This window comes from Mustela nivalis (genome assembly GCF_964662115.1).
Source record: "Mustela nivalis genome assembly, chromosome: 2".
NCBI classification, from domain to species: domain Eukaryota; kingdom Metazoa; phylum Chordata; class Mammalia; order Carnivora; family Mustelidae; genus Mustela; species Mustela nivalis.
Window position 1 is genome coordinate 36,964,848 of NC_139021.1, and position 24,010 is coordinate 36,988,857.

General features: G+C 35.4%; 1 protein-coding gene across 1 annotated transcript in view; it reads right to left on the minus strand.

Annotated features, from left to right (window-relative positions):
- VPS13B (vacuolar protein sorting 13 homolog B) overlaps nt 1-24,010 on the minus strand; it is a 714,200-nt gene that overhangs the window by 588,471 nt on the left and 101,719 nt on the right. The window contains exons 13-15 of the mRNA XM_082719962.1: nt 17,645-17,836; nt 14,854-15,023; nt 11,818-12,012 (exon numbers count right to left, since the gene is read on the minus strand). Of these exons, the coding sequence (XP_082576088.1) occupies nt 11,818-12,012; nt 14,854-15,023; nt 17,645-17,836 (557 nt within the window). The remainder of the gene's footprint in view (nt 1-11,817; nt 12,013-14,853; nt 15,024-17,644; nt 17,837-24,010) is intronic.

Sequence of the window (24,010 nt, forward strand, 5' to 3'; positions counted from 1 at the left end):
AAATTGCTGTTAATATCACTTAATGTCTAAAAGAACAGTAATTACAATAAAAACTATCAAAAAATGTATTTTGCCTTCTAACTTACATTATGGACACACAAAAAGGATATCCAAATATACCCTAAAATGTTACATCTTTTCCCTTTCTTTTGTGAAAATTGTAGGGCTGAGGTTTTTCACCCCCAGAAATTTGGTACATGGCATAAATTATTCTTCGTATGTTTATACTTCAAATGAGCAGATCACACTCAAAACTTTTATAAGCATTCCTGGAAATTCCTGAACAGTATACTTGGTTTAATCGGAAGAACCAATATAGCATCACATTATATATGAAACACTACAGAGAACTTACTATATTTCTGCTCCGATTATTTCCAATGAGGAAAAATAAACATCTCAAGCAAAAAACACTAACACACAGGGATACAAAATAGAGTTACTGTTTCCCAACAACATATAGAAGTAGCTTAAGCCTAACACTTATCTTTATTTTTTTTTTATTCCTTAGGTTCATAAAGCACTGACCTTCCTATCTCTAGGATTTATATTAACTGATTAGTTCTACAGTGAAACATGTTTAAGATTTTTCAATCACTAAATTTCAAAACAAAATACTTTCATTTATGAACTTATAAACTAATGACTAATTTCTTAAAAAGTATTAACACTACTTCAAAATGGTTTCAAAAAGCTGTTATGTCCCTACCATTTATCAAACTGAAATCACTCCCTCTAAAGTCAGTTCTAAGCGAACAAAATAATTTTTTTGGAAATAAGACATTAGTTAGAATGACATTTTTTTAGAGAAAACGGCATTTCAAAGAACATACTTACCTAATTACTATCAAAGAAAATGAAAGTGATACACCTACTATCCTGTAAGTACTACAATCAGCCAAGTGGCAAGAAATCCAAAATTGAGAAGGAAAAATAAATGATTCTAATACTTAAATGATCAACCTTAAAAATTAAGTTTTTCACATACATTATCTTTGAAGACTTGTTCCGAGCAACACTGTATACCAAGAATTTCCAGGCACTGTGCAATTTCATGGATTTCTTATTTCCTCTTAAAGGCCCATTTAAAGAATTCTGAAGTTTACAATAATTAATACCACTTAAGATAAAACATTTTTAAACCAATGTCCAATCTCTAAATATTCCTAAAGTATGAATAAGGGTAATATTTTATATTAGATTATCTGTGTTCAACTAAGAACTCTCTCAAGCCACTTTCTAATATTCTATGAAATGTCCCAACAGTATAATCACAGACACTATCGTTAAGTTTACTCAGATGGAAACTGGGTGTAAAGGAGATCCCTGCTGGATGTTTGCAGAACTGCAAAGGACTCTGGGGAAACTGTATCTTATTCTGTAATATTTTTTAAACTTTTACTAAATTTACATACTGTCCAAAGATGTTTCTAAGGGAACATTCTGGCAAATATAAATTATAATGAAAGAGTACCTATCTACCACATCAAAAATAATTTCAAAATAGCCAATTTCCAACTCTCTTTTAAATTACAGTAAGGATACACACAGATTTATAATACCTACATAACCAACTAACTTGTCAACAGCGCTTGATCAAGATTATAAATACTTGGGGTGCCCGGGTGGCTCAGTGGGTTAAAGAGTCTATCTTCAGCTCAAGTCATGATCCCAGGGTCCTGGGATCTAGCCCTGCATCAGGCTCTCTGCTCAGCAGGGAACCTGCTTCCCCCTTCTCTCTCTCCACCTGACACTCTGCCTACTTGTGATCTCTGTCAAATAAACAAATAAAATCTTTAAAAAAAAAAAAAAAGATTACAAAAACTTTACCTAGAAAAAGGGAAACCAATGCAACAGGAGTTGAAGTTGCTTTCACCAAGGATAGCTCATATATTCATAAACAGAATAAAAGCACTGAACATTGCAAACTAATAGTATGAACAGTAAGAATGTATAAAGCAGTAAGTGTAACTACCAATAAAAATTTTAGCTGAAAGAAATGTCAACTTGAATAAGAAGACTTACACATCACACTAAATGAACAATTCAACATGCAGGGCCACCTTTTAAAGAAAAATCCAATTACAAAATAAAAATATCATCTGCATCTTAACACTTCGCAATATTCTTGAATTAACATAAATAGAAAAAACTGTCGATTTAGAAATATAAAAAACTCCTAGTAAGTTTTTAATAAAAATTAGTTTGCTAAATTAGGATTTGCAATGATGAAAGGCAAAAGCTATAAAAATCACATACCAACTGTAAATGAGAAGGGAAACATAGTAATTGTGATGTAAAATAAATCATTTTTATGCTGTTCTCATCATAAGACACTCAGTATAAGAGTACAACAAGCATGCTAAAGATATGTTCCTTTCTTAAAGGGACCAACAAAAAAATAAAACATTACCTTCATAACAAAGTTAATCCATAAATACGTGGCTTTTCTTTCACCAATAATGAAGAAGCAGAAAGAGAAATTAAGGATCAATCCCATTTACAACTCCACCAAAAACCATAAGGCACCTAGGAATAAACCTAACCAAAAGGGTCAAAGACCCATACTCTGAAAACTATAAAACACTAATGAAAGGAATTGAATAGGACCAAAAGAAAAGGAAAAATATTCCATTTCCATGGTTTGGAAAAACAAATATTGTTAAAATGTCTATACTACCCAAAGTAATCTACACACTTAATACAATTCCCATCAAAATAATTTTTCACAGATCTGGAATAAATAATACTAAAATTTGTATGGAACCAGAAAAGATCTTGAATAGCCAAAGCAATCTTGAAAAAGAAAATCTGGAGGCATCACAATTCCAGACTTCAAGCTATATTACAAAGCTGTAGGGATAAAAACACTATGGTGCTGGCGTAAAAACAAACACATAGATCACTGGAACAGAACAGAAAGCCCAGAAATGAACCTACAACTATATAGTCAATTAATACTTGACAAAGCAGGAAGAAATATCCAATGGAAAAAAGACAGTCTATTCAACAAATCGTGTTGGAAAAACTGGAGAGCAACATGCAAAATATGAAACTTGCCCGGTTTCTCAAACTATACACAAAAATAAATTCAAAAAATAAATAAATAAACTCAAAATTGATGCAAGACCTAAATATAAGACCTGAAAACAAAGAAATCCAAGAGAAGACTGCAGACAATAATTTCCCTGACACTAGCCATAGCAACTTCTTTCTAGATACATCTCCTGAGGCAAGGGAAACAAAAGCAAAAGTAAATAAACTTTTGGGACTCCATCAAAATCAAAAGCCTCTGCAGAGCAAGGGAAACAATCAACAAAACTAAAAGGCAACCTACAGAATGGGAGAAGATATTTTCAAATGACATATCCAATTAAGAGTTACTATCCAAAATATATTAAAAAAACTTACACAACTCAACACCCAAAAAATGAATAATCCAATTTAAAAATAGGCAGAAGACAAAAGTATACATTTTTCACTAAATGATATACAGATGTCCAACAGACACCTGAAAAGACACTCAACATCACTCATCATGAGAGAAATACAAATCAAAACTACAATGAGATATCACCCCATACCTGTCGGAATGGCTAAAATCAACAACACACACACACAAAAAAACAACAACAGGTGCTGGCAAGGATATGGAGAAAGGGGAACTCTTGTGCACTATTGGTGGGAATGGAACCTGGTGCAGCCACTGTGGAAGACAGTATGGAGGTTCCTCAAAAAGTCGAAAATAGAACTATACTACAATTCAGCAACTGCAAGACTAGGTGTTCACCCAAAGAATACAATAATACGAATTCAAAGGTATACATGCAGCTTGATGTTAAAAAGCAGCATTATCTGCAATAGCCAAATTATGGAAATAGCCCAAACATCCATCCACTGATGAATGGCTAAAGATGTGGTATACACACACATACAATGGAATATTACTCATCCATTAAAAAATGAAATCTTGCCATCTGTAACAACATAGATGGACCTAGAGGGTATTATGCTAAGTAAAGTAAGTCAGTCAGAGAAAGAAACACCATATGATTTCATTCATACGTGGAATTTAAGAAACAAGACAAATGACCAAAGGAAAACAAAAGAGGCAAACCAAGAAATAGACTCTTTTTTTTTTAAGATTTTTTATTTTATTTATTTGACAGAGAGACATCACAAGTAGGCAGAGAAGCAGGCAGACAGAGAGAGAGGAGGAAGCAGGCTCCCTGCTGAGCAGAGAGCCCGATGCGGGACTCGATCCCAGGACCCTGAGATCATGACCTGAGCTGAAGGCAGCGGCTTAACCCACTGAGCCACCCAGGCGCCCAAGAAACAGACTCTTAACCATAGAAAGCAAACTGATGTTATCAGAGGGAAGATGGATGAGGGAATGGGTGAAACAAAATAGGTGATGGGGATTAAGAAGTACACTTGCTGTAATGAGTACTGGGTGTTGTATGAAGTGTTGAATCACTCTATCGTACACCTGAAACTAATATTTTACTGTATGGTAACTAAATGGAATTTAAACCAAAAGTTTTTTAAAAATTTAAATGATGAAAAAACATATATATAAAATAGTATAGCTGCTATGCATAATTATATACTGTGTTTTAAAAAATAAAGTTACAATGTTATTCAGCATTTCATTTCAAGCTATATACAGAAAATATCAGTGAAGTTAACATGTATTTGCATACAATGTTTATATTACCATTATATGTATTACCCAAAATGTGGATACAACCCAAGTGTTCATCAATAAAGAGTGGATTAAAAAAAAATGTGGTATATACACAGAATGTAGTATTATTCAGACTTAACTATAAGCAAGCTTTACAGTACATTATGACATAGATGAATCTTACAGACAGTAACCTAATAAAATACAACAGTGAAATGGATATATACTGTGTGATTCCACTAATCTGAGATACTTAAACTAATCAAATTCACAGAGACAGAGTGAAGAACAGTGGTTACCCAGGGACAGTGGAGAGAGGGGAATTATTCTTTAACAGAGATTCAGTTTGGGTTGATGAGAAGATTCTGGAGATGGATGGTAAGGACAGTTACACAATTATGAATGTAGTTACTCTCCCTGAACTATACACCAAAAAATTGTTCCAATGGTAATTTTTATATCAAACATATTTTACAAAAATTAAAAAAGTAAAACAGTTTTAAAAAGAGTAGTTAATTCACATACAGTAATACACTGACACATCCAAAAACTAAGTAAAGAATGATTATAGGGCGCCTGGGTGGCTCAGTGGGTTAAGCCACTGCCTTCGGCTCAGGTCATGATCTCAGGGTCCTGGGATCGAGTCCCGCATCAGGCTCTCTGCTCAGCAGGGAGCCTGCTTCCTCCTCTCTCTCTCTCTGCCTGCCTCTCTGCCTACTTGTGATCTCTCTCTGTCAAATAAATAAATAAAATCTTTAAAAAAAAAAAAGAATGATTATAAATGAGAGTTCTGCATTCAGAATAATGAACATTTTGGGAAGGAAAAGCCTTCAAGAGAAAAACATGGAATCAAATCTAGCAGATTAAAAATTAAAACTTCAGAGCTAAAATCACTTAGAGATTAAGTAAATCATTTCACATATGGAAAAAATGAAGTCCAAAAAGGATAAAGGATTTCTTCAAAATTCCGTATTGCTGGAACAGCAATATGATGCTTCATTTGATTTAGCTCATCTATTAGCTCATAATTTCACTCTGCCTTGCTTCCTCCATTTTCTCCTTCCCCTCTCCAAAAAAGTATGCTTGATTCTCCACTTATTCTTAAAGAAAAAAACAAATTTTCTAAACATCATCTCTCCTCTAACCAATAGCAAGATTCCATTTCTCACTTTCAATAAGCAAGTATCTTGAAAGAAGCCTGGAGAATGCTACGTTATTTTTTTCATTGTCTACTCATTCTTTAAACCCTCTAAATTTAGTTTCTGTTCATGTATCCACTAAAACAAAAAGAAACTATGGAGTGAAATTGATTAAGTATGTATTTTTCTTATGAAGAGAAATTAAATATTTTCTCTTCTTCCACTAACAATTTAACTGAGAAAATAAATTATTTTTTTTCTGTTGCCACCTTACAACCACTGAGATGACTAAAATCAAAAAGACAGGCAGTAATAAATGTAATAAAGATGTAAAGAAATAAAAAATTCTATGGTATTAAGACAGGAAAACAATTTAACAATCCCTTTGGGAAAAAGTTCGGTAGTTCCCAAAAATGTTAAAAATAGAGTTACCATTTGACCACACAACTCCACCCTCAGGTATGTTCCCAAAAGAAATAAAAACTTGCTATCCCTCAAAAAAACATACATTAATGTTTGTAACTACATTATTAATAGCCCAAAATGCGCATTTTTTAAAATTTATTTCTTTGAAAGACAAAATGCATATGAGCATGCGTGCATGCTAGCAGCGGGGAGAAGGAGAGAGAGAATCCCAAGCCAACTCCTGGCTGAGCAAGGAGCTGAGGCAGGGCTTGATTCCGTGACCCTGAGATCATTACCTGAGCTGAAATCAACAGTCAGATGCTCAACCAACTGAACTACCCAGATGCCCCAAAATGGACATTTTGAAACACAAATGCCCATCAATAGATTAATGGATAAACAAAATACACTATATTCATATAATGGAATATTATTCAGCCATAAAAAAGGAATAAAATCCCAATACACGCTATAATATGAATGAAACTTGAAAATATTATGCCAAGTGAAAGAAATCATATGTTGTATGATTCATATGTTGTATGATGAGATGTCCAGAATATGCAAATACATAGAAACAGAAAGTAGGCTGGTGGTTATAAGGGATAGGAGGGGAGGAGTTTAAATTGTGAGTGAATGCTAATAGGCAGAGGGTTTCTTTTGGGATTGATGAAAATGTTCTGAAATTAGATAGAGGTGACAGTTGCATTAATTGTGAAAACACTAAATATTACTAATTTCTATTCTTCTAAAAAGGTGAATTTATGGTATGTAAATTTTATCAACAGTCATTATTTAAAAAAAGAAAACCTCAAAACATATCTAAAGTCTACTTTAACGATGACACTCATACTAGTTCCCCTGGTCCCCATACCACCCCTAAACCACTTAAACCTACTCTCAAGAATTTGGGTTGTATCTACCTCCACAGACCCTTTTATATCTGTGAATAATCTTTAGCATTTTGTTTTATTTACATAAATAGCATTACATTTATATATATATATACCATTATGCTTTCTGGTATTCCCACCAAAAATTACATTGTAGAAAGCTATTAATGTGAGCACATAGAGATCTCTAGTTGTATTTATCTCCATATGCAAAATTTTTTCAGGAGCAGAGGTCAGCAAACCACAAGTCAAATTTCACTTAATGCCTATTTTTGTACTGCCTACAAACTAAGAATAATTTTTACATATGAACATTTATAATCTGTTTGGTGATAGGAAACACTAAGCAGGAACCCCAATGAGGTGAAATGTTATGTCAAGAAAAAGAATCCCATTCTTCTCATTAGTAAAACTGAATTACAAAAAAAGACTATCACATTTTTAATTTTATCAACTCAAAATTTGTGGAAATTTATTCTCTTATTAACTAAGTACCTATTTGCCTCCTGGCCCACAATGCCTAAAATATTTACTCTCTGCCCTTTTAAAGAAAAGTTTGTTGACCCCTGTTATAGGATATACACTGAAAATTGGAATAGATGGGTATAAGGTAAATTTGTTTTCAAATATTTTAGGTCCTGCAAAAGTACTGTCCAAAATGATACCATTTTATACACCCACCGGCCACATATGAAAGCACCATTTCTCCAAATCCTGGAGAAAATTATTTTCTTGAGGTTGAAAATTACCAAATCTAAGAAATCCAAAGGATTTTGATACTACTATAATCTTTGTGATCACTCTGAAGCACATGCCATAGCTGATCCTTGTGAGGTAAAAAGGCCTTAAACTCAAGTATTATTCTCTAGCTTATAGGGCACTTCCATGAACTTACTCATGTTTCAAACATCAGATGCTTTGCAATGACTTAGCTACATGATGCCATATATAGTCAAAGGATGGTTTTACCAGTTAAATAAAGAAGATTTGGTAAGACATATGAAAGTTCCACCTGTGGGGTTTCTTCACACATCCATGTCAACTCTCCCAATTAATAAATTTCATTACACAAAATAGGTGCTACATACCATTTTATTATATGGTCAATACAGTCAAGTTTAGGTATATAAAATTAAAACTTGAGCATTTGTTTCAGTATTTAACTGAAAATTACTTAGGGTCTAAAATGCCACACACATGAAATACACATTTAAATCCTCTATTGTAATATTTTAACACCATAATAGGAAAATTAATCTTGGTAAACCTCCTCAAAAGTCTGAGTAATTACGCCAAGTAACATGAACTGCTATAAACTTTACGACAAATCAGTATTTTTGAGTCAGTTCCAAATACTACAAATATAAACTAAAACTCTGTACCAAATCCTGACCATTTAAAAATGTACCAGGCCAGGGACGCCTGGGTGGCTCAGTTGGTTAAGTATCTGCCTTCGGCTCAGGTCATGATCCCAAAGTCCTTGGATTGAGCACTGTATCAGCCTCCCTGCATCTGCTTCTCCCTCTGCCTGCTGTTCCCCCTGCTTGTGTATACATTCTCTCTGACAAATAAATTTTTTTAAAAAAAGGACCAGGCCAGGGGTGCCTTAGTGGCTCAGTCAGTTGAGCATTTGACTCTTGATTTCAGCTCAGGTCATTATCTCTCAGGTCTTGGGATCAAGCCCCTAACCCTCACCCACTACCTCCTCCCACCACTTCCTGAGGCAGGCTACAAGCTCAGCAGAGAGTCTGATTCTCTCTCCTTTCCTTCTGACCCTCCCACTACCCTTTAGCTCTCTAAAATAAAAATTCTTTAAAAAAAAAAAAAAAAAAAGGAGCAGGCCACTAAAGAAGCATCAAAAATACAATGATATATTCAATACCCAAGGCTTTACTTTTTAAAATATTCAATATTCTTTTTTTCGAGATTTTATTTATTTGAGAGAGAGAGCATGTACATGAGAGAGCATGGGGATGGGCAGGGAGAGGGAGAAGCAGGTTCCCCACTGAGCGGAGCCTGACTCAGGGCTCAAACCCAGGACCCCGGGCTCATGACCTGAGCCACAGGCAGCTACTTAAATAACTGAGTCTCCCAAGTGCCCCCAAATACTCAATATTCTTAATATCAATGACAAGTTTTTCTACATATAATATTCCTGCTCTGCCCAACACCAAACCTCCTAGAACATTTGGCTTATCCATTAAACAGAGCTCTACTCAAATTAACCAAAATACAAAAGACAACTAGATAGTAATATGCATAAAAGCAAAAGACCTGGGGTGCCTGGGTGGCTCAGTGGGTTAAAGCCTCTGCCTTCAGCTTGAGTCATGATCCCAGACCCAGATCCCAGATCCTCGATCCCAGATCAAGCCCCGCACTGGGCTCTCTGCTCAGCAGGGAGCCTGCTTCCTCCTCTCTCTGCCCGTCTCTCTGCCTACTTGTGATCTCTGTCAAATAAATAAATAAAAATCTTTAAAAAAAATAAAAATAAAAAAAGCAAGACCTTTTCCCAAAACATAATGTTATCTGGATTACACCATAACTAACTTTTACATTACCCTGAAAATGTTTCTTCAAGACTTTATTTATTTATTTATTTATTGAGAGAAAGACCAATAGCATGAGCTAGGGGAGGGACAGAGGGAAAAGAGAGAGAATCCTAAGCAGACTCCAAGCTGAGCACCGATCTGAACAAGAGGTTCAATCTCCCAACCCTGAGATCATGAACTGAGCCAAAAATCAAGAGTCAGACACTCAACTGCCTGAGCCACCTACATTACCCTGGAAATTTAAGTGAGCTTTTAACATGGTAACAATAGTAGTAAACAACTATCCCAGTAACTTTAATCTCAGTATGGAGTACAATCATATTAGATTGGTGACCAATGGCTTTGGTGATCATTCTCCTTAAGGACAGGATACACCTTATTCATCTTCAATGCTGAGTGTCTGCAATATATAAGGAATCTAATATTTACCAAATTGATGAATCCTACCTAAGTAGAATACCTTGGAAAGATTAGTGAACTGCCTAAAATTAGTCCTGTTTCAATAACAAGGCAAATATTCTCAACATTATAATCTGATATTCAAGTCCTACTATTATAAAAAAATACACCTCAGTAATAATTATGGGAGTGAATTAAACGGCACAAATATAAAATATTACCTACATATCTAGCTTTCAAAATTACTTTCTCCTGCTCTCCATATGACATAAAATACTGTGGTAGATAATTTTAATAATGGCCCTAATGAATTACACTTTCCGGTGTCCACAGCCCTTCGCAACATGACAGTGTCACTCTCTCACCAAGGGAGTGGAGTTTCCTCCATCCTCTTAAAAATGGGCTTTGCATGGACTAGAAGAAAACATGTTCATCTTCGCTACATGATTTGAAAACAAATTTCACCATCTTAAAACTACAGGCGGTGTAAAACTTATATTTACATTGGTTTCCTTTTATTCTACAAATATGCAAGTATTTAAGAACTTTGAAACATGGAACAATGAAGCATGAACCAGTAAAATCTACTTTTGGATTCCTCTAATTTTGGAGTCCTTTACATGAATTTAGTATATTTTTAGTTCTTATTCTTGAATATGTTTGTAACGTTTTCTTTAATCTATAAAAGAATTTGGTTAGATATATGCTAACTCCACTTTGACTATAGTTCTGTGTTTGCTTTGCAAAAACACTTATTACTCAACATTTGAATTTATCTTTATGTACCTACAATGGGATATTTTTATTGTTGTTTTTTGAGAGTGCACCTGTGCAGACACAACAGGGGCAGAGAAGGGGGGCACAGAGAGGAAGAAAGAGAATCTTAAGCAGGTTCCATGCTCAGTGCAGAGCCCAATGCAGAGCTGGATCTCATAACCCTGAGATCATGACCTGAGAGGAAATTGAGAGTATGATGCTTAATCAACTGAGCCACCCAGGCACCCCTGGGATGTATTATTTACCAAGAAAATAAGGAAAAGCTCAGTAAAGCCTACAATAATTAATGCTATCTAACCCAATTTAACTCATTAAGCATTCTCTTTGTATCCAGAAATTAACATGAATTCAGTTAAGAGGAAAGAAACAACAACCAAAAGTGTTAAACCTTCTTTATAAAGCATTGTCTCACAAAAATGTTCCCCTCAAAGAAATCATGACTCTTTAAAACATTCTTATAAACTAAGTGTTCCTTGACACTACTTATATTTATCATTGATGACAGATAAAATTTTCAAAATCAGGACGCTTGGGTAGCTCAGTCCTCTGACTGACCAGCTCTTGGTTTCAGCCCAAGTAATGATTTCATGGATCATGAGACTGAGCCTGCATTGGGCTCCACTCTCAGCAGGGAGTCAGTGTGAAGAGTCTCTCCCTCTTGTCCCTTCTCCTCACTTCTAAAATAAACATTTTTTAAAAAAATCTTCAAAAACCATAATTAACATTATGAACCTGTAGGTGCATTATAAACATATACACGTATAAACATCAAGCTAATCCCAAATAATTGAGTAACTTTAAAATAGGTACACTTTCATTTAATTATGTTGAATAATGAATATATACGTATCATTGAAATCTCATCTTATGGGGGTACTAATACCATGAAGTTACAAATCTAAGAAAAAAAATACTTAATTCTCCCAAAGCCAAACATACTAATAAATAAGAAAATTCACTTTTCCTACCTTAAGATAGCAGTGTGCATAGCAATAATGAAGCAGATTATCAGAAGGCTGAGTAAGGCTGCTGACCACATGCACCAACTGTTCAGCATACATTGGCACAGAATGTTCCAGATTAATTTTATCCACTAATATCTGAATGGATGGCAAAGGCCGAAGAGACTGGAAGTTTGTAGCATTCAGGAAGTTACTTGAGTTCTGGAAAATAATAAAGTTCACTTTATAACTCAGGAAAACAGTGACTAACATGCAATGCCCCCACACAAGCCTCAGACTGGCACATTTTGCAATGTTATCAAATCAATCTAGAAATGATTTTCTATGGGACTCTCTTACCATAACCAAATACAAATGTCTTCTATATATTTTTAAGTATGTCCTAGATTTCAAAAAAATGCATATTTACTGTAAAATTTTTACTACCCATTTGGTTAAACTTTTTATTTTTCAACCAACTGGGATAGTTCACTATGTGCTCCTCCTTACATTGAATGGTATTTTCTTAAGCTCAACCATTCCCAAATATTGACCTGGATACCCCAGAGCCACCCACCAGTTGTCTTCTTGTCCTTTATTCACATTTAGATGATGAAGGGACTAAGAGGACTACTCCAGACAGTTTCACAGACACAAGAAGCAAAACCCGCAAAGAGGAATAACTTCTGATCCATATTGTATCTACAATACATATCATATCTAACAATACATACATTAAAGCCTCATAAAATCCTAAGAATCTCAAGTTAGGCTTGGTACTTTCGGTGTTACAGAACCTTTCTAAGCTTCCAAATAAATGCAAGTAGGTATCAAGATGTCCACAGTATGAACCCTGATTAGCAAACAATCCCTGCTGGTAATAAAACTAACTTACTTCCTTAAAATGCTATACTGTCATTCTCAACGAGAAACAGTATGACCTTAGATGTATATGAAAATCTGTGGGAGAGAGGTTTCACTGTTCTTTCTGTCTTCCATTGTCACAACTGCGGAGCAGTACTAGCACTTAGCAGAGTAAAGATTGGCCAAAGATAGTAAATGCTACACAATACTCTCCAAGTCCAAAAAGCCAAAAGTGCCATTATTGAGATACACTGGGCCTAAAATCGACTAAGTTGAACCTATTTGCTTGAACATGCTTTTTTAACTTTTTATTAATAATTTTTAAACCACTACTTACTAAAGCAATTGCTCTTTTAAACGACTTTACTTTGGATGATTAAGGTATAACATATGGTAAAGCACATAAATCTTAAGTGGAGAGCTCAATAAAATTTTACATCTGTAACCACCACGCATTTCAGGCATTCTAGAATATATCCCTTCTCAGGCAATAGATAGCTGACTCTCTCCAGAAGCAGCCAATATTTGCACTGCAATCACCACAGACTTGTTTTGCCTGTTTGCGAACATTATGGAATCATGCAGTACCTGCTCCTGACTGCCTGCTTTAATTCAACATGCCATCTATAAGAACTATCTATGTTGTTCCATTCATAGAGTTAACACTCTATTTCTAATAATATTTTTTGCCTTAAGCTCACACTTCCTGGTATTAAAACAGCTACACTCTATTTTCTGTGATTTGCATTTAAATTGTTTTCCATCTTTTTATTTCTGAAGTGTGTTATAGTTTTCAGTTCCAGAATGTGATTTTTTTTTTTAATAGATTGAGGGCTCTTCTGAAATCTTCCACTTTTTTGTCTCTTTCTTTATGTCTCTTTCTTGAACTCATTACTCATAGCTGCTTTGAAGTTAATGTTAATACTGACATGCTTTTTCTCTGCTGAAATTTTCCCAAGATGATCGCTTTACTCAGCAACGTAACAATTACAAGTGGACAATATGGAGCAAATATGAAACATTTCACAACATGAAACTATCGTATCACAGTCAATTCCTTGTCATACTTCCACAAGTTCTTAAAGTTAGGACATTTTTATTTCTATAATCATCATTATGTACATATCAAAAAAAATATAACCAAAAGAAACTAAAGATAACAAATAATACTTTATTATGTATATGGCAAACTCAGAAAGCAATGGCCTAATCTAGTAAGTCCTCATTAACAATAAAGTAGTAATTATTGTGTTCCTAATATGTGCAAATGGCTTATGTGCATTATCTCATCTAATACTAAAAATAATTCTAAGAGCTAGCTACTGTAAGGGAACAGCTCTGTGCCAACAATCTGACAAACCTGACAATCTTACATAAATCCGTGCAGACCACAAAGCAAGATGCAGCCATAGCCGACCTAAGCCTTGGGAGAACATCCCATTACTCTCACAACACATCAAGATAGGAGGACTTGCAGAGCTTCTAAAAAACCATGCCTCACCTTCTTCTTTTGAGGGAAACTGCAATGAGACATTTTCTCATCAGCATCCCACATTCAGGTGACATATGGTGTTTCCACTTACTATTCTCAATGTACAGCTATAATCTCTGTAACTGCTTAGATGAGACATGGAATTAAATCCTTGACAAAAGGTATTCTGCTTAATGGTTGCTGCACGTGTGTGCTGCAGGTCACTTTGGCCTTCTGGTTTCAAGACTGTCCTGAAAGGGACACAGCAAGCTGACACGATTAATGATTTGCTTTTATGTTTACAATGTAAGTAATAAACTACCTGAAGCCATCTAGGCTTACTGCTTCTTTACCAACTCAGTCTGTCAGCCCACTTGACAAATGTTTTGTTTTGTTTTGTTTTGTTTTGTTTTGTTTTGTTTTTCAGAAACAGGTTTAGAGATACAAAGCAAAGTGTCATAGTTTGTATATGGACTGACTTTTAGGCCCATGCTCTCTTCACCATTTCTTGATACAGCCTTAGCTTGAGGTTATTTATATATAATATATATGTAGACACATATACACACACATGTAAGAATTAACAATCATAGTTACATTGTTTTAACATCACCATGGATGATTATATAAGGACATATTCTTTTACTCTATCACCTCCCTCTTACAGTATCCTAGGACTTGCAAATATGCATGTATGAGAAAAAAAAGTAGTGAACTGGAAAATATACCTTTTCTCCCATAATGACGGGTAGCAAATGGTCCAACAAGTTGAATTCAGCCATGAAAATAGTGAAGGTACATTTGAGGAGAGTAACACTTGTATGTCGAGTAGGAATATATTCCTCCAAAGACGCCACTTCTTCAGGATTCAGTATTGTTTCATTTTCATCCTTAATATCTAAAATAAAATAATGAAAATTTAATAAAAAATTATTTGTAAATAAGTGAATTAATTGGTTCCCTAATTTTAAGGACAAATTATATTTCTCTTTTCAACAATGAAGCAACTGCAAAATAATGTGTTACCTTTAACAAATATAAGTTATACTCATAAAAGTTACTGTAGAATGTAAATATGTCTTTACTATATAAAAATTTACATATTTGATTTTAAATTACTTTTAAATATTTTAAAGAAATTCTTAATCTCTTTTGTTAAAAAAATAACAGCTTCTGTTAATAAAAACACCATTAAGATGATACAAAAGCAAGCAACAAACAGATAATATTTGCCACAGATAGATGGATACAGATATCAATACAAAAGACCCACAGCATACTAAAAATTTTTTAATGTATAACCTTTTACAAACCAATAATAAACAACTGAATAGAAAAATGGGCTACAAAGCCTTGAACAAGCAAAGGATGGTATTTTTAAATTGCCAAAAATCCTTTGGAAAGCTAGATAACATAATTAGGCATTAGATAAGTGCAAATAAAGTCACATGACAGCATTACTGACCCACTAGAATGGTTAAAATGAAAAAAACTAATACTAAGTGTTGGCAAGCATGCAAACCAAACATCAGCAAACCTTTTACATAAAGAGCCATTTAGAAACTACTAAGTTCTGGTAAATAGGATGACTGAGCTGTATTATTAAATGAAAGCACAATAACTACCATTTTCTCTTGCCCCACATTTCCTCTTGATTCACATTAGATATTGCAACAGTGGGCCAACACTGACCACATAGATTAGATACATCTCAAAGAATGGTAGAATATTAAGACAGAAAGAATTCTGGGTCTAAAGACAACCTCAAGGAACATTTAGCATAATCCACTAGAGCACCTACTGGCTTGGATTTTCACATGAGAAAAACAAATTAGGTATTGATTTTTGTGTGAACCTAAGTTTTCATTTTTCTGGGATAGATGCCCACAGTTGCTAGGCTACTAGTTACAGGCAATAGTTATAGATTTAGTAGTTAGTAGTTAGTAGTTACAGGTTTAGTTGTTAAAGAAACTGCCAAAGTGTTTTCAGAAGTGGCTGTTTTACATTCCCAACAGCAATGATGAGTTACGTAGTTTCTTCACATTCTCCCCAACATTTGGTACTATCACTGTCTTTTATTTTAACCATCTCATACATACTATTCTAGCCCTTTTATGACTGTCTGGGATGAAGTAGGCATGCAAGCAAAGTATAAGAAATGACTACAGAAACATACCAAGCACTTCTTATGCACTAGACACAATGTTACATGCTATTTACATGCACTGATCTTTGGAAGTTGGTCCTACCAGTGTAATACATAGGTAAGAATAAATTTGCTATGACAAAAATCAAATAAAGTTTGAACAGCAGAAATTTATTTCATATTACAATCTAAGTGTAAAGAGATGACAGTGCTACCATGCAACCAAAGACCCAGGTTCTTGCTATCTTATTGCTGTTATCCTCAGCATGCAACTTTCATTTCAGGGTCAAAGATGGCAGCTCCAGCTCCTGCCATTATAATTTTTTTCCACCCAGAAGGAAGGGTAAAGAAAAAAAAAGGAAGGTGTGAGTATTTCCTTTTAAAGTGTGTGTATTTCCTTTTAAAGTCACAGCCCCAAAATTCACTTAACTGAAGTTCTGCTCCCATCCAATAGTCAGAACCTCAAGTCCTGTGACTATACTTGGAATGTGTTATCTTTAATTTTATCATAAGAACTGCTATTATAGGGGGCACCTGAGTGGCTCAGTGGCTTAAGCCTCTGCCTTCAGCTCAGGTCATGATCCCAGAGTCCTGGGATTGAGCCCCACATTGGGCTCTCTGCTCAGCAGGAAGCCTGCCTCCCCCCCCCCCCCCGCCTACTTGTGATCTCTGTCAAATAAATAAATAAAAATTTTAAAAAAAAGAACTTCTATCATAGAAACTTCTTTTACTATAAAATAAGAGAATAATAGATATTGAGGAGACAATTTAACCATCACTAGTCCAATAATTAAACTCATTACTAAGAGAAATGAAAAATCAGTGATGTTACTTAAATTTCCTAACACTAAAAGCAGGAGTCAGAATTCAAGCCATTGTCTAATGTCAGGGGGGGTCCTTTATATGCTATTATGTCCTAATAGAGAGTGCTTTATTGTATAAAAAATGAATTTGTATTTTAGGAAACTCTGACAGCTTCATGCTACATTGAAAAAATTAGGTAAGCCACAAATTGTTTTTTACCAGTAAGAGCTATGTCTCCTTAAAGCTAAGCTTGTATGTTCAGAGTCCATCTTCATGTCTGCTCTTCAGAAACCACGAAGTGGGAAAATGATCATTATTTCAGAAATATACATGAGGAAAAGTATACAAAAGTGTGGTACTAAAATCCTGACAAATACTGGTAAATAAAGTACTTATGTAAATAATTGCCAAATCTTGACCTCTCCCATAACTTCTACACACAACTAAATACATGAAAATAGACAGGCAAATTACACAAAAAAAGTGTAATTTAGCATACTACAACAAACTGGATTTTATAATCATTCAAATCAACTAGCAAGAGATTCAAAATGAGGACAAAAACAAACCTGGTTTTAGCCCACCATATGGCTCATATTCATGTTCCAAGGCACAAACAATCATTTTCAAAATTCTATGTACTGCACTGCTATCCAAACGAAAATCAAGAGGACCTATAACAAGGCTTTTTGTAGATTTCTCCCGAACCGTTCCCATATCTTCACTTTTTCCTGAAGAAAAGTCTTGTTGACTTGCAGAACCTATAAGAAACCACATCTCATGTTAATATTTTAAGCAATCAGATACACTAAATTGTAATATTACTCTTCTCTTTTTAGCTTATAGGTTAATGCCTTAAAACCAATTCTCCATGGGTGGCTCAGTGGCTTAAGCCACTGCCCTCAGCTTAGGTCATGGTCTCAGGGTCCTGAGATCAAGCCCCACATCGGGCTCTCTGCTCAGCAGGGAGCCTGCTTCCCCCTTTGTCTCTGCCTGCTTCTCTGCCGACTTGTGATCTCTCTCTCTCTGTCAAATAAATAAATAAAATCTTTTTTAAAAAAGTTCTCCACTGACTGAATACAAAGAACACTGTTAATCTACATTTTTCTCTACACAAATGAGATGGTGATTATTAACAAAAAAACATTGCTTCAAATAACAATTATTCCCATAATCTATTTAATGTTACAAGAAGTGCAACAAAATTTAAATGCTCATTCTTAGAAAATTAGTCTCTAAAATCTAACTGACTAACATCCAATAATTCTATACACAATACTATGATGTTAATTAGAAAGGCTGAGTAGAAGAAATTGCATTTTACTATTTCATCTTAGAAATTTTGCTGAAAAAAATGTTCACAGGGCACTGTGACAGTTGTATAGTGATCATGGAAGACAACAATGGGTTTTACTGGCTTTAAACTTTTTCCTAGAGCAAAATTACTATGACCAACTTTTTCTAGACCAAAATTACTATGACTACATGATACAAACCCCAAATTCTTCAATCCCTTATCTACCCATATACTGAAGTGGAAACCAACGGCTATCTTCTAAAAAAAATACTGGCTCTACCTACAGGTGCTTCTCCTTAACTAATATGTATACTCCATACATTAGAGATTTGTTCTTAATACATAACTCCACATTATAAATGACAACATATGGTGATTTCTAGTTTTTTTTTTTTTTTAGCTTTACTGAGATACAACTGACATAGTAATATTGTGTCACCAAGTACCCCATTCCCCTACCCCCTTCCCCTCCATCAACCCTCAGTTTGTTTCCTATAATTAAGAGTCTCTCATGGTTTATCTCCCTCTCTGATTTCATCTTGTTTTCCCCTTTATTTCCCTATGATCCTCTGTTTTGTTTTTTAAATTCCACATGAGTGAAATTCTATAATTGTCTTTCTCTGACTTATTTCAGTTAGCACAATACCCTCTAGTTCCATCCACATCATTGCACATGGCAAGATTTCATATTTTTTGACGGCTGAGTAGTATTCCATTGCATATATATACACATTTTATTGTGGACATCATACTATAAACACTGGGGTTCAGCTGGCCCTTCAGATTACTACTTTTGTATATTTGGGGTAAATCCCTAATAGTGTAACTGTTGTGCCATCGGGTAGCCCTATTTAGAACTTTTTGAGGAGCCTCCATAGTGTTTCCTAGAGTGCCTGTATGCCTACATGCCTACCAATAATATAAGAGGGTTCCACCTTCTACACATCCTCACCAACATCTGTTGTTTCTTGCCTTGTTAATTTTGGCCATTCTCACCAGTTTGAGGGGGTATCTCACTGTGGTTTTGATTTGTATTTCCCTGATGCCAAGTGATGTGAAGCATTTTTTCATGTGTTTGTTGGCCATTTGTATGCCTTCTTTGGAGAAATGCCTGATCACATCTTCTGCCCATTTCCTGACTGGATTTTTTATTCTTTGGGTGTTGAGTTTGAGAAATTCTTTATACATTTTGGATACTAGCCGTTTACCTGGTAAGACATTTTTAAGTATCTTCTCCATTCTGTAGGTTGTCTTTTGTTTTTTTCTAGTTTCTTTTGCTGTACAATAGCTTTTTATCTTGATCAAGTCCCAATAGTTCATTTTTGCCCTGCTTCCCTTGCCTTTAGAGACATGTCTAGCCAGAAGTTGATGTAGATGAGGTCACAGAGGCTGCTGACTGTGTTCTCTTCTAGGATTTGATGGATTCTGATCTCACTTTTAGGCCTTTCATCCACTTTGAGTCCATTCTTATATATAGCAAAAGAAAAGTCCAATTTCATTTTTCTGCATGCGGCTGTCCAATTTCCCAACACCATTTGTTAAAGAGAAAGGTCCTTTTTCCATTAGATATTCTTTCCTGCTCTGTCGAAGATGAGTTGACCACTGAGCTGAAGATCCATTTTAGGGTTCTCTATTCTGTTCAATTGATCTATGTGGCTGTTTTTGTGCCAGTAACATAATATCTTAATGATTCCAACTTTGTAATAAAGCTCGTAATAGAGCTCGTAATACAATAGAATTGTAATAGAATTGTGATGCCATCAAGGTTTGGTTTTCTTTTTCAACATTCCTTTGGCCATTCAGGGACTTTTCTGACTCCATACAAATTTTAGTACATTACAGCCCTGTGAAAAAAGTTGACAGAACTTTGATAAGGACTGCATTGAATATATAGATTGCTCTAGGCAGCAAAGACATTTTAACAATATGTTTTTCCAATGCAGGGGCATGGAACATTTTTCCATTTTTTTGCGTCTTCCTCAAATTTCTTTGATGAGTGTTCTTTTAGTTTTCTGAGTACAGATCCTTTGCCTCTTTGGTTAGGTTTATTCCTAAGTATCTCATGGGTTTGGGGATTTTGTAATTGTAAATGGAATTGACTCCTTAATTTCTCTTTCTTCTGTCTCATTGTTAGTATATAAAATTGCAGCTGATTTCTATGCATTGATTTTATATCCCGCCACTTCCCTGAATTCCTGTACAAGTTCTAGCATTTTTGGGCAGGAGTTCTTTGGTTTTCCACATAGAATACCATGTCCTCTGTGAAGAGTGAGAGTCTGACTTCTCTGCCCACTCAGATGCCTTTTATTTCTTTTTGTTATCTGACTGCTGAAGCTAGGACTTCTAGTACTATGTTTAACAACACTGGTGAGAATGGACATTCCTGTGTGTTCCTGCCCTTAGAGGAAAAACTCTCAGCTTTTCTCCATTGAGAACAAGATTCTCTGTGGGCTTTTGATACATGGCTTTTATGATCCTGGGGTATGTTCCCTCTATACCTACACTGTGAAGAGTTTTAATCAAGAAAGTATGCTGTACTTTGTCAATGCTTTATCTGCACCTATTGAGAGGACCATACTGTTCTTGTCCTTTCTTTTATTAATGTAGTGTATCATGTTGATTGATTTGTGGATGTTGAACCACCCTTGTAGCATGGGAACAAATTCCACTTGGTTGTGGTGAATAACCCTTTTAATGTACTGTTGGATCCTACTGGCTAGTATTTTGGTGAGAATTCTGCATCCTCATTCATCAGGAATATTGGTCTGTAATTCTTTTTTTTTTTTTTAAGATTTTATTTTTATTTATTCGACAGAGAGAGATCACAAGTAGGCAGAGAGGCAGGCAGAGAGAGAGGAGGAAGCAGGCTCCTCGCTGAGCAGAAAGCCCGATGCGGGACTCGATCCCAGGACCCTGAGATCATGACCTGAGCCGAAGGCAGCGGCTTAACCCACTGAGCCACCCAGGCGCCCGGTCTGTAATTCTTTCTGGTGGAGTCTTTGTCTGGTTTTGGGGATCAAGTAATTCTGGCCTCATAGAGTTTGGAAGTTTTTCTTCTATTTATATTTTTTGAAAGAAGAACAGGTATTACTTACCTTTTTGGTAGAATTCCCCTGGGAAGCCATCCAGTCCTAGGCTCTTATTTGTTGTGGAATTTTTGATTTCTGCTTCAATTTCCTTACAGTTTATGAGTCCATTAATGTTTTCTATTTCTTTCCATTTCAGTTTTGATAGTTCATACATCTCTAGGAATGAATCCATTTCTTCCAGACTGCCTAATTTGTTGGAATACGGTTGTTCAAAATATGTTCTTAAATTGTTTGTATTTGTTTGCTATTGGTACTAGTCTCTCCTCTTTCACTCATTATTTTATTTATTTGGGTCCTTTCTCCTTTCTTTTTGATAAGTCTGTCTAGGGGGTTAGCAATCTTATTAATTCCTTCAAGGAAACATCTCCTAATTTCATTGATCTGGTCTGTTCTTTTGGTTTCTAGTTCACTGATTTCTGCTCTAATCTTTCTTAATTCTCGTCTCTTGCTGGCTTTAGATTTTATCTGCCATTCTTTCTCCAGCTCCTTTAGGTGTAGGGTTGGGTTTTTTATTTGAGACCTTTCTTGTTTCTTGAGAAAGGCTTGTATTGCTACATACTTCCCTCTTAGGACCACCTTTGTTGCATCCCAAAGGTTCAGAGCAGTTTTGTTTTCATTTTCATTTGTTCCCATGAATTTTTTTAATTCTTCCTTAATTTCCTGGTTGACCCATTTATTCTTTAGTAGGATGTTCTTTCACCTCCATGTATCTAAGTTATTTCCAAATGTCCTCTTGTCATTGAGTTCAAGTTTCAAAGCACTGTGGTCTGAAAATATGCAGAGGATGATCTTTTGGTACCAGCTGAGACCTGATCTGTGACCCAAGATGTGATCTATTCTGGAGATCTTTTGGTACCAATTGAGACCTGATCTGTGACCCAGGATATGGTCTATTTTGGAAAATGTTCCATGTGCACTTGAGAAGAATGTGTATTCTGTTGCTTTAGGTTGAAATGTCCTGAACTTATCTGTGAATCCATCTGCTCCAGTGTGTCATTCAAAGCCCTTGTTTCCTAGTTGATCTTCTGCTTAGATGATCTGTCGATTGCAGTGAGGAGGGTGTTAAAGTCCTTTACTATTATTATATTATTATCAATGTGTTTCTTTAATTTTGTTATTGGTTTATGTCATTGGCTGCTCTCATGTTAAGGACATAAATGTTTACAATTGTTAGATCTTGTTGGATAGACCCTTTAATTATGATACAGTGTCCCTCATCTTTTATGTCTTTTGTTCAAAATCTAATTTGTCTGATATAAGGATTGCCATCCCAGCTTTATTTTGATGTCCATTAGCATGATAAATGGTTTTCCACCCCCTCACTTTCAATCTGGAGGTGACTTTGGGTCTAAAATGAGTCTTTTGAAGATAGCGTATGATGGGCCTTGTTTTTTTTTTTTTAAAGATTTTATTTATTTATTTGAGAGAGAGAGACAGTGAGAGAGAGCATGAGCGCAGAGAAGGTCAGAGGGAGAAGCAGACTCCCCATGGAGCTGGGAGCCCGATGTGGGATTCGATCCTGGGACTCCGGGATCATGACCTGAGCTGAAAGCAGTCGTCCAACCAACTGAGCCACCCAGGCATCCCGGGCCTTGTTTTTTTATCCAATCCGACACCCTGTGTCTTTTGATGGGGGCATTTAGTACATTCACATTCAGAGCAACTACTGATAGGAAGTTAGTGCAACTGTATTACCTATAAAGTCACTGTTTTTGTATATTGTCTCTGTTCCTTTCTGGTCTATGTTACTTTTGGGCTATCTGATCACTTAAAGGATCCCCTTTAATATTTCCTTCAGGGTTGGTTTAGTTATCATAAATTATTTTAGTTTGTTTGTCCTGGAAGCTTTTTATCTCTCCTTCTATTTTGATGACATCCTCGGTGGATAAAGTGTTCTTGGCTGCATATTTTTCTCATTTAGCATCCTGAATATATCATATCAGTCCTTTCTGGCCTGCCAAGTCTCTGAGGATAGGTCTGCTGCCATTCTAATGTTTCTACCCTTGTAGGTTACGGACTTCTTGTCCCAAGCTGCTTTCAGGATTTTGTCTCTGAGATCTGCAAGTTTCACTATTATATATTGAGGTATTGTTCTATTTTTATTGATTTTGAGGAGGGTTCTCTGTGCCTCCTGGATTTGAGTGCCTGTTTCCTTCCCCCAGTTAGGGAGTTCTCCACTATAATTTGCTCTAATATACCTTCTACCCTGCTCTCTCTTTCCTCATCTTCTGGATCCCAATTACTCTACTGTTTCACTTTCTGGTATCACTTGTCTCTTGAATTCTCCCTTCATGATCCAGTAGTTGTTTCTTTCTCTTTCTTCAACTTTTTTTTTTTTTTTAAGATTTTATACATTTAATTGTCAGAGAGAACGATAGAGCACACAAGTAGGGTAAGCAGCAAGCAGAGGGAGAAGCAGGATCCATGCTGAGCAAGGACCCTGATAGAGAACTTGATCCAAGAACCCTGGGATTATGACCTGGGCTGAAGGTAGATGTTTAACTGACTGAGCCACCCAGGTGTTTCTCTCAGCTTCTTCATTCTCCATC